Source organism: Prunus mume, linkage group LG8 (genome assembly GCF_029339155.1).
Source record: "Prunus mume cultivar Tortuosa linkage group LG8, ASM2933915v1, whole genome shotgun sequence".
NCBI classification, from domain to species: domain Eukaryota; kingdom Viridiplantae; phylum Streptophyta; class Magnoliopsida; order Rosales; family Rosaceae; genus Prunus; species Prunus mume.
Window position 1 is genome coordinate 6,276,948 of NC_142705.1, and position 15,089 is coordinate 6,292,036.

A 15,089-nucleotide genomic window follows, 5' to 3' on the forward strand; every position below is an offset into this window, starting at 1 on the left:
ATTTTCAAGTGTGGCTCCAGTGAACTTGAAGTAAATCATATCTGCTTCTAGCAAAAAGTGTGCATTAAATATGAAAAGGAGTACAATGGTCACCCACCAACAGGCTCAAATAAAATGACCCAAAACTCCTATCAACTTTTTTTTTTAAATCTGATGCATTCAATATTTCAATGCAGTTCAGTTTGATTATAACTTACAAGAGCATAAAATGAAAAACTAAGGTGGATCCCCAACCAGCTTTAACTTCTCCCCATCTGATTCATGGGTTCATTCTTTCTGGGTCATGGCTACTTCTAAAGAAATTTGCTGCTGGTTCTTCTCCCCAATTTGTTATGGGGGGTACAAAGAGAAGAAATCAGGTACTAAGCTTAACATCTCCTGTTCTTTAAACAACTGGTATGAGAACCTCAACATCAGCATGGATAGCAGAGAGTGGACATGGTTAATGAAATTGTATAAGACAGGCTGATACAATAAGTCACTTTCGTCTCCAAACACCACAAACTGCCTTCACATTGGCAATTTAGTAGTGGCTGAGATCTATGCCTAGCTACATCTCTGAAGTGCTCCTATGAGTTCTTTCTGAACTGTGACCTCCTGAAAACAAGTAGCAGATCTTCAAGGACAAAATTCAAATAAAGCTCTGGAAACAGTTTCTTGAGAACCATTTGGAATTAAAAAAATTACCAAAAAAACACACTAACCAGCAGATCTTGTATCTCTACATTGAACAGCTACATGTTCGAAAAACTCTTTGGAGGCATCTGCAGATTCACAACAAACCTAAATGTAAGGCATGATAATATAATTGAACCAAGCAAAGACTAATCTTAATTTTAAAAAACATGATGAACAGAGGACATTCAACCCATGGTACTACAGAATGTGAAGTAGCCTGCCTGTAGCATATAACTTTACTTCAATCCCTAATGGATATGTGATTTCCTTACAACTTTCTGGTCTTAATCTCAATATCCTAGTTCTAAATCAAATGGATAAGACAAATGCAAGACCTCAGCGGAATGTGAACATTTTTTATTTGTAGGCCCTGCTCATATGACATACCATGCTTCATTGTTAACGAAGGATCTTTTTCATCTACATATCCAATCACCTTTGCTGGTATTCCTGCCACCATGCTTGAGAACCAGAGAAAGAAATGTCACTTTCCTAAGAGTACGTATTCAAGAATCATTACTATACTGAAAATCAGGAGCTACTTTCTACCTGCGTGGAGGGACATCTTTCAACACAAGGGAACCAGCAGCTATCATTGCTCCTTGACCTATTTTTATATTCCCGAGTATTGTTGCACTGGCTCCAATTAGTGCACCATCACCTACTTTTGGGTGACGATCACCAATTTCCTTCCCAGTTCCCCCCAAAGTTACACCCTGTCAATAAAGTGCAGCACACATAGTTCTTTGTCATCAACAATTACTTATCAGTACAATAGAAGCGAACCCATGAGTTGAAACAAAAGAGAATTATGGAATGAACTTACATGCATCAATGAAACTCTGTTTCCTACAACAGCAGTTTCACCAATAACCACACCTGTACCATGATCCAGCAGTATTCCCTCTCCAATTTTTGCAGCTTTAGAAAAACCATCAAAGAGAAATTATATCAAATGTTAGTTTTACCAAACAAATCAAGTATTGTACATAAATATTCAATTACTCTAGATTTGACCAAACCTTTCACTTGCTTGAACATGTTCTTTGTTCCATAAGCAAGTGCTAAAAACAATAAAAGAATTAACATGTTTATTTACTTGCTTTAATTATTTTTTAGCATTTGGATTAAATTGTGCTAATGAATGACACAATAGCAAGTGATCCAGTGATACTCTATGTCAATGAGAAGCACAATCTTTCGTGTTGGGGGGACCATGTCAGAAGTTTCCAAAATCACATCGATTATATGTTTAAAAGATTCCACCATTGTTCTTATAAAACTCAATATTATCATGTCTACCGATAGCAGTGCAGAAATGAAAATACCTGGGTGAATGTCCACTCCAAAGACCTAGGATAAAATGGTTATAAGATTAGAAGGAGAACAGAAAAGCACAAACCTGTAAAACAGGTAGTAATGGTCATCGAGCAAATTACAAAACAACTTTAAACTCAAAAATACAAAAGGTGCCTCGCATTAAAAAAAAAATTACAAACGGTGCCTAATCATCGAAACAAAACAACTTAAATCGTCACACACATTGTTAATGTGGGCGAGGTTGGTTGGCTATAGTAATATGTCAGTCTCATTACACCCAAGTTTGTTTGAATCTCTATTTTTGTAAATTAGAATAATTTACAATATCACTTGTGCAATAAAAAAATATATATATTAACCACATTCTTCATAGTTTATTGGATGGAATTGTTAGGAACCTTATAGCGAAATAGGATAACTAACTGAGAGTAATTTAGATTATCATTTGTGTCAACAAACAAACAAAATTAACATGTATTGACAAGTTTTGTATGGTTTAGGGGAAAATTAGCTTTAAACAAAATACCTCACTAATTCGGCTTTGTAATGCCAAGGCCAAAACCTTGCGTCCTTGACTCCACAATGAATGAGCTACTCGATGCACTTGCAAAGAATGGTAACCCTGCAAAAGTAAAGTCACAACATCACTTATGCACTCTTGTACATCTATAACAAGAGAGTGAAAGAAAACTGATAAGGAAACTAAAAGCAGAACACCTTAAGATACAACAGGGCAGAACAATAAGACAAGCAAGCTGGATCACGGTCTTTAAATGCCTGAGGAAACAAGTTCAAAACAATAGAACACAGTTTCCATCAGTTACGAGGCATAAACAAAGTCAAAACAATATTCTCAACACAAACTTTAAGTTACCTGCACGTCTAAGCGAACAGAACGTTGAATATCTCTATCATGCATTATCACATCATTAAATATATCCATCAGCTGGGTTGCCAAAAGAGTCGGGTTTTGCAGTCTATTGGCAAGAACAAAGCCCAACGCCTGCTCTAAACAATCATGCGCCAAGATGCTCGCATACAAGAAGCTACTCAAAATTGGCTCCTTTTCTGCCTGCAGTGTCAAAAACCATTAAAATCATTAGCCTCTGTAAAACCCACCAAAGAAAAAGATCGATGGGATTTTTGTTAATAATTGCAGCAAATTTTGTTGCCTAAAATAACTTAAAGCTTCATACTTCCTCACTTGCAAAACTTCCGGGACTTTTCCATTACCAAAAATACACTTATTCTGGTTGCTAAAAACAACTATTTTCAACCATTTAACAAAAATTTATAAAATTTAAAAAAATATTAATATTCAGAGCACCAAACTTCAACTAACTAAAGAACCAGAAATCCCTCATTCAAAAATTGCATTGTACCTCCAACTTGGCCTCTTCCCTGACGGCATCCCATATCGGGTCGCCCGAAACCGAAGCCCGGTTAACCGGGTCGGAGTCGGGTTTCGGAATCCCCAATGCGTACACAGGAAAAACCTTCTCTAACCGGTACGCGGTGGACTCGGACACGAAAAAGCTGGGCTGCTCGTCGTCGTGGCGGTCTTCTTCTCTCAGAGCCAAGCGTTCCGAGAGCATTTTGGGGAGCGCGACCCAGCTCTCGTCACTGACGCAGGCCATGAGAGGTTGACAATGAAGCTTCGCTAGCTAGGGATTTACTGAATCACAATCAGTCGATTGGGAAAGAGAGCCTCATAAATAACGAGAAGCATAGGAGAGAGAGAGAGAGAGAGAGAGAGAAGGCGGTGGTGGTGGTATGGGTTCCTGTGTGTCGCAGAGTGTGGCTTTGGTGTGGTGGAGGTGACGAAACTGCTGCGTTTCGCTTCGCGTTTGTTTCCTTTTTTTCAATATTTTTGGCAGAAAATAGTCGTGGCTGGGATGAAGATAGAGACGCGGCTGCGACTCTCAGAGCGATTTTGATAATCGTGATTTTCTTCGAATGGATGGCTCATATCACGAGTTGGGTTTTCTTCTCCTTTTTAAAGGCCTTCGGTTCTGATTTTGGTACGCTTTTTTTGCCTCCCCTGCTGTTTCGTCTTTTTTATTGCGTAAAAATTCGTGTAATTATTATTATTATTATTATTATTATTTGTTATTATTGCTCAGGTTTATTTTATGTCATGATTAATTGAATGTTTTGGAAATGGAACAATGTTGTATACCCTTTGTTTATAATAAAATATAATCTATTAACTGTTGTATTTTTGTAAACCATGTGTTAACACCATGGTCATGATTCTTGAATAAACATAGTGAATCCATTTTTTCCTTTTAGTAGATGAGAGTCAACGCTGTGCGACAAATTATGTTATGTAAAGCTTTTTCTTATCCGGAGGAAATTGTGTTGGTAATCTAGCCGCAAATGGCTAGTAGTTTCAAGGGCCAGTACAAATACAAGGGTTATATGAATAACATCTAGACAATAAGGTGTTTCTCCAACCAAGTGGGGCTTAACTCTTTAAAGTAGGAGATGCATCGTTCTGAGGACATGATTGAACTTCAAGATAAACGAAACCCCAATGAGGAAAGGACTCGTTGAGACGAATATGATGACGCGGAAAATTCATCGAATCAATGACATAGTTGAACTTCGAGACAACCGAAAACCCAATAAGAGAAGAGCTCGTTGAGACGAATAAAATGATAAATTTTTTACTGAAATCAGCAAATACAATAAGTCAATGATAAATTACTCTTGTCAATATATAGTTAAAAGTAGCTTAGCCTACTTGGCTTTAAATAGTAGTTTTGAGTCAATTCATTCTAATGCACGCAAATTTTTTGTTGAAAATTTTATCAACTTACTTATTGAAGGATTTTCTAACTTTAGGTATGAAAAGTTGAATACCACATATGCGTCACTTCCATACTACTCTTTCATTTGTAGGATTGCTAAATTTAGTTTAGTGACTTCAATTTGGAGAAATGATACGAGTTCACATTTACTTTAAGAAAATTTAAGTACTTTGTAGACCTAAAATACTTCTAATAACGTTTGGTAGAAATATTCCTAAATGATATATAAACTCATGGAGCTAACTCGGGTATATGAGTTAGATTTAAGTCGATCTCTCTCAACCCACTTAATTAACCTGATTGACTTGCGTCCTTGTTTAATTAGGACAAGCTACCTGCTCATCAGCTAATGCAGTTAAGAAGACATCGCACGATCTTGTTAAGTGTACGTTTACTGCTTCAATAATGGAAGGAATGAGAGGGGGCTCATATGCATATTGTCTCTATCTTATGTATTCATTGATCAACAATGCTTTTCTAAAATTGATTGAGGTGGGTCGAACAACTTAAGACAAAATACGTCTATGACATATGTACCCCGATGGGACATGCATGTTGTCCAAGCATAGTGTGATTGGACATCTCCAATTGCAAACATGGTGTTATGATTTTTTATCTCTAGTTCAAAATTTATGATTCATGAAATTTATCCGGAATAGCAATTCGCATCGTATTCGAATACAATCTGTAGCTGTTTGATCGATGAATAAATTTATCATGTTTTATTAGATTATAGATTAATAAAAACTCGATACATTGTATTCGTATTTTATGTAAATATTAAGATTAGCACAAACTTTTGGAAAGAACACCAATTTATTAAACCCTTTGATTATTACTTGTATGAAAAATTCATCCTAACCAATTAACCAAAGAAGCGTAAGGAAATTTGAACATCAAAATTAGCATCGTTGCACGTTTGACTATAATTAATAGACATATGATACATTTGCTGCTAATGTATCATCTATTTGTCTTCCTAGTTACAAATTAAGGGGCTAATCAATCTCTTAATAATCATAACCAGACTTGCTATCGCCTCATGGTTTGTGCTCCATCCAAAATGAGCACCGCAAGTGCGCATGGACAAAGTGTCCTCCTTCGCCGCAAAGTCTGCAGAAGCTGACAAAGGAGATGAGTAAGGTGCAAGTGCGTTACTTTACTAGTGTTACTGTAGGCACGTGAAATGAAAGCCCACAAATGAAAAAAGCCGCCCGTATGATAGGAGGATTTGATTGGGACATTTGAGATTGAATGTGGTCATGTACACGGCCAGAGACATTCCTATATTCATTTTTGTATGACCTTTCCATTCCCTCCCAACCCGAACCATATTATATAACTTATCATTGCTCTTCCAATCATTCAGAATTTTACTCAAGACATTGGTATCTTTGGCATCTGGGATTCATTATAAAAATACACGTTAGCTGATGCACATCCGACTCACACTTTTTCCATTTGTTGGGTTGATGGGTTCATTTCTCCAACAATTGTATGCCAATGAAACAATATCCAGGGAGCAGTAAAAAAAAAACAATAACTTTAGAGAGATATTATATTATTGTAAGTGGACAAATATTGTAGATTTCTATGACCAAGAAGAATCTCAACCTAGCTTGACCAAAATAGAACATAGGCAATGCTCTTGCCTTCAAATTAATATTTAAAACAAAAGTGAACTGCATAGCTTTCATTTATTAAAAAAAAAAAAAAAAAACTACTTTTACAGATATATAATATATGTAATGATTGGGGGTAGTGGTGAACAATTCTATGGTGCAAACTTGTAGAGCCATCTAGTAAATATGATGAAATTTGTGAGGTTTACATCCTCACATGTAAATAATCTTGTATGCGTGTTTATAAAGAGTTGAGTTACTTTTTTATTGTCAATTAATTTTGAATAAAAAACTCAACTTTTTTTAAAATGTAACGTGCATCTAGTGAAATTCTAATTGTTTATGTACGGTTATAATCTTTGAAAATCAACGGACTTATTTGACCATACTACAATATGAATTTGTTCACCTCTAAATCTGTTGTATGACATAGAAACCCGCACGAACACGCCCTGATTAACATATAAAAAGCTTTGAAGTGGAATGTCTTTATGTTTGTTAATCTCGTCGACCTTCTTTTTTATGGGTCAAACAAATAATCTCCGGAAAAAGGGCGCCTTTTCCCGCGCACTGCTCTGCCGCTGCTTTTTATAATTGTGGGCTCTACATGCAGTCCAACGTTTCCCCACCGGGGCCCACCATTCATAGAGCCCTGGACGGTCCTTACCATTTCTGGCCCACCAAGCTTTTTATCACTTTCACTCAAACAATAAATTTGTTTAAAATAATAATAAATAAAAATAAAAAGTTAATGTTCTTGAGAATCTTCACATTCCAGTCAGTCTCTCTCTCTCTTCTGATTCGGCGTCTTTTCCCCGCAAATGTCTTCTCGGATCGCATAAGCGTAAACATCAACATCAAACCACCGGTCCCCCAAACAAGCCCTACTCTCCCGAAAAGTCCAAAATCCCAATCGGACCCTAACCGCCATGGCCCGAAGATCCGTACCAATCCTCCGCCACCTTCTCACCAAACCAACCACCCCGACCCTCGCCCCAGCCAACCCGACACGATCCGTCACCTACATGCCCCGACCCGGCGACGGCACCCCCCGCGCCGTAACCCTAATCCCCGGCGATGGCATCGGCCCCCTGGTGACCAACGCCGTCGAGCAGGTCATGGACGCAATGCACGCGCCGGTATACTTCGAGACCTTCGAGGTCCACGGCGACATGCCGAAGGTTCCAGACGAGGTGTTCGAGTCGATCAAGAAGAACAAGGTGTGCTTGAAGGGAGGGCTCGCGACGCCCATGGGCGGCGGCGTGAGCTCGCTCAATTTGCAGCTGAGGAGAGAGCTCGATCTCTACGCTTCGCTCGTCAACTGCGTCAATCTGCCGGGCCTCGTCACCAAGCATGAGAACGTCGACATTGTCGTGATTAGGGAGAATACGGAGGGCGAGTACTCGGGGCTCGAGCATGAGGTTGTTCCTGGCGTCGTTGAAAGCCTTAAGGTATATCAATCAAATTCTGTTTGGGTTTTTAGATTTCTTAATGTTTGAATAATACTGTTTGGGTTTTTGTTGTTATTTGGTTTATTGTTTGATTATTGATGGGATTTTGTCGTTTTCTAGTTTAATCATGTGGGATTGAATTTGTTTGAGGTTAAGTATAGGGTAATCATATTCAGCACATGGTAATTAACTATGTTTAACATTCTGATTGCATTTATTAAAAAAAGTGAGAAAATGTGACACATGACACATGTTGGCAATGGTCCTATGGTAGTGACTGAAATTATTCTCTCTTATAATTCATTGTTAAGATTGCACTGACTGACTTATGCGGTCCCACACTATGGGAACTATTGCATGTGACTGTTGTATATGACCTCCCTCTGTTCAACATGTACGTGGGACCCACTTTTAGATGGCACTGGGACCGACATGCGTGTCGTGAGAGTGAGGCCAAATGTGAGGATCACACGCAAGATATTCTCGAATGCATGGAAGATTCTGATATGTTCATTGCAGGAAATGTTTGTTCTTCAATTGCAAGTGATGTAGTCCCATACTGTGTTGCGCTGTTGAAGTTTTTGGTGCTGTTAAGTGGTTGTATGTTGATTGAGTTTGTGATATTTTAGCATTCAATCTATAGAAAGTGATCTAGTAATTGTAGCAGGAGTATCACTTTGTTTGATGGGTTTCTTTTTCAGCTTTTCCCTTACATTTCTTGCAATTTGAAGGAATGTTTTCTTGTTATCCTCTCCATATTGCGTAGTGTTGGGGATATTTTTGTCACTTATACTTACTCTTTTGCTAGGTGATCACAAAGTTCTGTTCGGAGCGCATTGCTAAATATGCTTTTGAGTACGCTTATCTAAACAACAGAAAGAAGGTGACTGCTGTGCACAAAGCAAACATTATGAAGCTTGGAGATGGCCTGTTCTTAGAGTCTTGTCGTGAGGTGGCCACAAAGTATCCTGGGATCGACTACAAGGAAATAATTGTGGACAACTGCTGCATGCAACTTGTTTCGAAGCCTGAGCAATTTGATGTCATGGTATGCCAATTACATTCAGTGAATCTGGTCGTTATAAGCAAGTTGTTCATTTATTATTAGAGAAATGGAACCCCACATGGTAAAGATAGGCTATTACTGTACAGATTGGATAAAGAAAAGTATGCTGCATCTCTTACCATTATTGTGTGGGACAGTAGGACTGGACCTTCTGTTGGTTGAGCACTTTTGAGCAGCCTAGGATGCCTCAGAAATGATGAGGCATCTCTTATGAGGGTTAGAAGATTTCCGATTCTTTGATTCTGTCAGAGAAAAAACTATGGATTACCATGAATATTTCCTTGGTTAGGAAGTTAAATCCTTTTTGCTGCAATCTTTCTGTTAAGCAAGACGTAATTGTGTTGGAGCATTGTACCTTCTAGATTCTTGGGAAAAAATTACGTATGTTTTGAATTGTAGAAAGTAGGGGAGTTTGAGGAGATGAGTAAAATTAAAACCAGTGCAGTGTGAGTTTTCTTTCTCATCTCGAAAGATTGTTGCTTTTAACAATTCTACTGGGTCGAACTATCTCAGTTTTTTGTTTCTATTTTATAAATCAAAGAGGCAAGGTGAGCTTTGTCGCTGACGCAGGCTGATTTGCATTTTGCAGGTTACACCAAATCTTTATGGTAATCTAGTTGCAAATACAGCAGCTGGTATTGCTGGAGGCACTGGTGTCATGCCAGGAGGTATATCAATTCAACTGTTTGATTTATATTCCATTCACGGTCTTCTTTATAATACTGTCAGCAATGCCCCTTTGAAATGAAAAATTATAGGTAAAAAGAAACCTGATCCATGTTTGAACAATGTGTTTCTTGATGGAAATTAACAATGATGGTTCTGGTGTTTTGCCTGCAGGGAATGTTGGGGCTGATCATGCTATTTTCGAGCAAGGCGCTTCTGCAGGGAACGTGGGAAATCAGAAAATATTGGATAAAAAGAAAGCAAACCCAGTGGCCCTGCTTCTCTCATCCGCCATGATGTTGAGACATCTGCACTTTCCTTCCTTTGCTGATCGACTAGAAACTGCCGTGGCGCGAGTAATATTAGAGGGTAAATGCAGGACAAAAGACCTCGGAGGACAAAGCACCACCCAAGAGGTTGTTGATGGAGTCATTGCTGCCTTAGAATGACAGAGAAGAGACGGTATTCTTGAGCTACTACTGTTCATCCCATAGAATTTTTGGATTTGGCAAGGGGGAGTGTTTACCCGCCAGAAATTTTTCAACATTTTTAACATAATTCTTTGATTGCCTCTAGATATTATTCACAAATTTTGTTTCATAATAATTCTCAAAGATGAACAACACTGATCTGGTGTTTTTTTGATACAAAATCCTGATCAAGTTTATGCTCATTCCTATTCTGTTCATAAACTTTACCAACACACTGGACCATTTTTTATTGTGGTTCAATTGTGTACATTGAAAATTGAATTCATCATGAACCAGGAACAAAGGCTTTTGAACTTGTGCATACACGCAGTCGCAGCATCAATTTTTGAGTTTATAGAGAAGGGTTTCTGCAATGGGCTGGGTTGTAGTTGATCTTCGGCCAAGTTTACGCCTGGGAGGCCGCCAAAATGGGGCTGGGCTATAGTTGGACCGTAGGCTCTTGTTGTTGGGTTCACTAGGCTTGCTGCATCAAGTGTGCGGGTAAGGTGCTGGGCTAATAAATATTTGAACCCATGGGGCCAATAAAATAAAAGAAAATTGGCCTAACATTAAAACGTCCAACTGGCTCTCATAGCATAGCAATAATGCAATAATTGTTATTATTTATTTCTTTATTGAGAAAATGTAGTGATAAGATTGGCTTCTATATCTAAAAAAAAAGTATGAATTTTTTGTATGCCCATATATCTCAATAATATTCCAAGCATCCCCGTTACATGCAAATTTTTCTCCAAACGAACCCATATTATATTATATGATTAAGTCCATTTGTGTTGCCAAGTTATTTATAACTTCTTTCCATTGAAAATAACCATATCCCGTGTCCATTAGTCAAATCCGGCCAAGCAGTCTTTATCAGCTATCTAGAGACTTTTGACTTGAAATCCAAAGCACGCATCTTTTGCTACATGATAAGGTTCTCTTATAAAAAAAAAAAAAAAACAATCAAACAATATAAAATATAAATCCTTATCTAAAGTATCGATTAAGGGTGCATCAACCTTAACACAATCCAATGAATGAATCAAATTAATTTATACTATAATAGAATAGGGTGAATCCACCATGCTTCCACGATCCATTCAATCGAAATTAACCTATATCATAATAGAATACGAATGAATCCATCCATCTAACGGCTAAAATAATGTTGTTACCAAATCTAATGTTGCCTGGCCTCATGCCCGTCTAGCAAAATAAACATTGTTACCATATGTGGCAAGATTAGCATGGCACTAACATGAAATTTACCCCTAGTAGTTATCTTTTCAGTGTCAGCTACCTGCCTAGGAATCGGTACTAACAAACCACTTCTTCTGACCAACTAACGTACTCGTAGACAATCCAATTATCCAATATTCATAGAGACACAGAATTTTCAGAAGTCTCCTTGTCATCTCCGTCAAGACCATGAACCACTTGGTCAAGAACTCGTTCACTCGCTTGGCTTCTGTCATCAGTCCTTATCATTTTCGTCCTGGTGTTGCTCATTATTATCGTTTCTGCTCTCACTTCTCTGGGAATAATTTTGAGCCAGAGTCATGGAAATCTATGGAGGGCCTTGTTCGGTGCCCAGCCAACCATGTTCCTTTATCTCCAATAGTGTTCTTGGAGCGAGCTGCAAAGGCCTACACAGACAGGACCTCACTGGTCTATGGATGTCTGAAATATACCTGGGCTCAAACTCATGAACGCTGTCTGAAACTAGCTTCTGCTTTAACCCAGTTGGGAATTTCCCCCGGTGATGTGGTGAGTTGGTTTTTTTTTTTCTTCATGTTTTTTTTGGCTTCTTTAATTCACTGCTTTATGCGCTGCTTAATTGTTTCTTGTTTCTTCAGTTTTTCCCATTTCAGAATAATCATGTTTTCTTGACAGATACCTCAAAATCATACTTAAAATTTTGATTTAATTTTCTTATCTATTATGTTAAATTATTAGTCAAAGAAGTTGCGGATGAAGCCTGTTTTCATGTTTGAGCATTTTCATTGTTGAACCAGGTTGCAACCTTGGCTCCCAATGTCCCAGCCATGTATGAGCTGCATTTTGCAGTTCCAATGGCAGGGGCAGTTCTTTGTACACTAAATTCACGCCTTGATTCAGCTATGATATCTGTCCTGCTGAGTCATTCCGAGGCGAAAATCGTCTTTGTAGACTACCAGTTACTTGAAATTGCCCAAGGAGCACTTAATCTTCTCACCCAAAAAACAGATACAAAACCACCTATTCTTGTTTTAATTGCTGACTCTGATGGGTCGTCTAGCACATCTCCCACCATATGCACTTCAAACACCTATGAATATGAAAGTCTTCTGGAAACTGGAAATTGTGGATTTGAGATAAGAAGGCCAAGGAGTGAATGGGATCCTATCAGTGTAAATTATACCTCCGGCACAACATCCAGGCCGAAAGGGGTTGTTTATAGTCACCGGGGCGCTTATCTTAACACATTGTCTACGGTTCTGCTTCATGGAATAGGCTCAATGCCTGTTTATCTATGGACTGTGCCTATGTTTCACTGCAATGGGTGGTGCCTCACTTGGGGGGTCGCTGCTCAGGGTGGCACTAACATATGCCTCAGAAAAGTCAATCCAAAATACATATTTGACAACATAGTTCAATACAATGTCACACACATGGGAGGGGCACCAACTGTCTTGAACATGATTGTTAATTCACTGGTCAGTGACCAGAGGCCACTTCCTCACAAGGTGGAAATAATGACGGGCGGTTCACCACCCCCGCCACAGATCCTTTTCAAGATGGAAGAACTGGGGTTTGGAGTAAATCACTTGTATGGTCTAACAGAAACTTATGGTCCAGGGACTTATTGCTCATGGAAACCAGAGTGGGATTCTCTGCCTTCCAATGAAAGATCAAAGCTTAAAGCTCGACAAGGGGTGCAGCATCTTGGTTTAGAAGAGGTTGACATAAAAGATCCTGTCACTATGGAAAGTGTAACACCTGATGGTGAAACAGTGGGTGAGATTATGTTCAGGGGAAACACTGTCATGAGTGGTTATCTTAAAGACTTGAAAGCAACAAAGGAAGCTTTTAGAGGTGGATGGTTTCGAAGTGGGGATCTAGCTGTGAAACATCCCGATAACTACATCGAAGTGAAGGACCGGTTGAAAGATATAATCATATCTGGGGGAGAGAACATAAGTACAGTTGAGGTGGAAACAATTTTTTTTAGCCATCCAGCAGTTCTTGAGGCTGCTGTTGTTGCACGCCCAGATAACCATTGGGGGCAGACTCCTTGTGCATTTGTGAAATTGAAGGAGGGATATGATCATCTCAAAGCTCAAGACCTAATTGAATTCTGCAGGGATAACTTGCCTCATTATATGGCTCCCCGGACAGTAATCTTCGATGATATACCAAAAACTGCAACTGGAAAGATACAGAAATTTATTCTCAGAGAAAAAGCAAAGGCCTTGGGGAGCCTCTCTTGAACAAGCTGTAACAAGTGGAAGGTAACTTGTTGGCTCCGTAGCAAGGCAAAAATTAAATATAGCAAGCTATACCATTGCATCTATCTATGCTTAAGGTTCTCTAATGAAGCTACACTACAATTGCATTTTTTTTGCAAATTATATTGAAAAACAGGAAATAGTACACACTACAGCTCATGTAGTGGGATGTGCATGATGTTGATGGAGATCGAGGCGGATAATGTAGGGATAATTGGATTAACCTGGTTGATGGTACCAATTATTATTTAAATGTATGTCAATTAACCTAGTTAAATGGCAAAAAAAAAAAAAAAGGAGTAAAAAAGTTAAAGACTGCAAACGATGATAGTTTTAAGAGCTGTGGTAGGAATCTTGAAGATTTAATGAAACATAATGATGTTTATGCCTCCTTTCAGCCATTGCCTCCTAGGTTTTCGCCATGTTTGATGCCAATTATAGTACTTTATAATTTATAATATATATCCTTTTATTTTGCATGATTTTGGTATAAATTTATAATACAAAATAATTATAAAAAAAAAAAGGAAACACCTAGGCACCCACCTAAGCCCCGATTACTCCTCTAGGCGCTAGGCCTCTGCCTGCCGCCCGCCTACCACCTATCCATTTTTCGAACATTACTGCTACTAATATATATACATGGCATCATGTGCAGTGCAGGATATGGGGGCAGATGGCTATTGAACATCAGTTATCTGCTGAAGCAGGCTTCAAATTCAAATTGAAATCTTCTTTGTATAGAAATGGGAAAACAGCTGACATTAAACCAATCATGTTTTGGAGCTAATATATGATTATGTCTGTCCAGGTGTGGTAATAATTGGGTTCATTTTCCTTTTCGCCGTTGAAATGGAAAGTGCAATTTATATTGTGTTATTGTAGCCTGCACTCTCAACCATAACAGGAATCTACAAATGGTATCACTCTCACTGTTCACCAGAATGTACCACTTAATTAACACAAGGTGAAGGTGACTCTGCTTTCAGATGTTGATAAGCTTTTGGTTCAGCAGAATAATCATCCTGAAACCAGAAGGAAAAGTATAAAAAGTGAAAATGCAAATGCAAATGCAAAACTCTTGATGTAAATTCGAAAAGAATAACCGCCGCTTGTTTTCTTGATCATTTTCTTCCTCTTGAACTGTCATTTACTAAACCAGTTAGAAGTAGAAGAATTGGCTCTCCATTAGAAAATAAGTTGATTTCTGCAGATAGCCTGCTGTCACAACTAAATTCCTTCGGGTTATAAAATTGAGTTGCACGACATTTCAAAAAACATAGCATCAAAAAATCTCTTTGGCCAACCTGCCCGAGAAAGCACCCAATCGTCATCACTGGTGACTTGAAACACATTGGTACGTACCAAGTAGCTTCTTCTCCTTGACTTATGCACTTGACATATGCAATCTTAGCTCTGATAGCTTCCACATCATCAAAACCAATCCAACTCAATCCTATGATGCAATAATTCACAGCATAAGTAGAAGCATTATACATTATGGGAGCTCAG

The 15,089-nt window shown here is 38.5% G+C and overlaps 3 protein-coding genes across 6 annotated transcripts; 2 read left to right on the forward strand and 1 right to left on the reverse strand.

The window, feature by feature from the left end:
- Positions 1-45: 45 nt before the first annotated feature.
- LOC103340344 (serine acetyltransferase 2) lies at positions 46-3,970 on the reverse strand. 2 transcript variants are annotated; one of them, XM_008243746.3, is made up of 10 exons: positions 3,381-3,970; positions 2,873-3,070; positions 2,716-2,775; positions 2,525-2,620; positions 2,007-2,031; positions 1,505-1,599; positions 1,228-1,394; positions 1,066-1,139; positions 705-764; positions 46-597 (listed from the first exon to the last, which is right to left on the reverse strand). In XM_008243746.3, the coding sequence occupies exons 1-10, from the start codon at positions 3,633-3,635 to the stop codon at positions 551-553; spliced, it is 1,077 nt and encodes a 358-aa protein (XP_008241968.2). In that variant the 5' UTR covers positions 3,636-3,970; the 3' UTR covers positions 46-550. The 2 variants fall into 2 exon arrangements, with proteins under 2 accessions (XP_008241968.2, XP_088899253.1); XM_089043127.1 differs by lacking the exon at positions 1,066-1,139 and having other exon boundaries at positions 422-597.
- A 3,219-nt stretch (positions 3,971-7,189) lies between these two features.
- On the forward strand, positions 7,190-10,289 carry LOC103340345 (isocitrate dehydrogenase [NAD] regulatory subunit 1, mitochondrial-like). 2 transcript variants are annotated; one of them, XM_016796154.2, is made up of 4 exons: positions 7,190-7,884; positions 8,705-8,932; positions 9,540-9,618; positions 9,791-10,289. In XM_016796154.2, the coding sequence occupies exons 1-4, from the start codon at positions 7,363-7,365 to the stop codon at positions 10,063-10,065; spliced, it is 1,104 nt and encodes a 367-aa protein (XP_016651640.1). In that variant the 5' UTR covers positions 7,190-7,362; the 3' UTR covers positions 10,066-10,289. The 2 variants fall into 2 exon arrangements, with proteins under 2 accessions (XP_016651640.1, XP_008241969.1); XM_008243747.3 differs by having other exon boundaries at positions 7,192-7,884; positions 8,693-8,932.
- A 1,141-nt stretch (positions 10,290-11,430) lies between these two features.
- LOC103340347 (isovalerate--CoA ligase CCL2) lies at positions 11,431-14,477 on the forward strand. 2 transcript variants are annotated; one of them, XM_008243749.2, is made up of 3 exons: positions 11,431-11,856; positions 12,105-13,580; positions 14,241-14,477. In XM_008243749.2, exons 1-2 carry the CDS (start codon positions 11,518-11,520, stop codon positions 13,557-13,559), a joined length of 1,794 nt encoding a protein of 597 aa, XP_008241971.2. In that variant the 5' UTR covers positions 11,431-11,517; the 3' UTR covers positions 13,560-13,580; positions 14,241-14,477. The 2 variants fall into 2 exon arrangements, with proteins under 2 accessions (XP_008241971.2, XP_008241970.2); XM_008243748.2 differs by having other exon boundaries at positions 11,432-11,856; positions 14,236-14,477.
- The last annotated feature ends 612 nt before the right edge of the window (positions 14,478-15,089 follow it).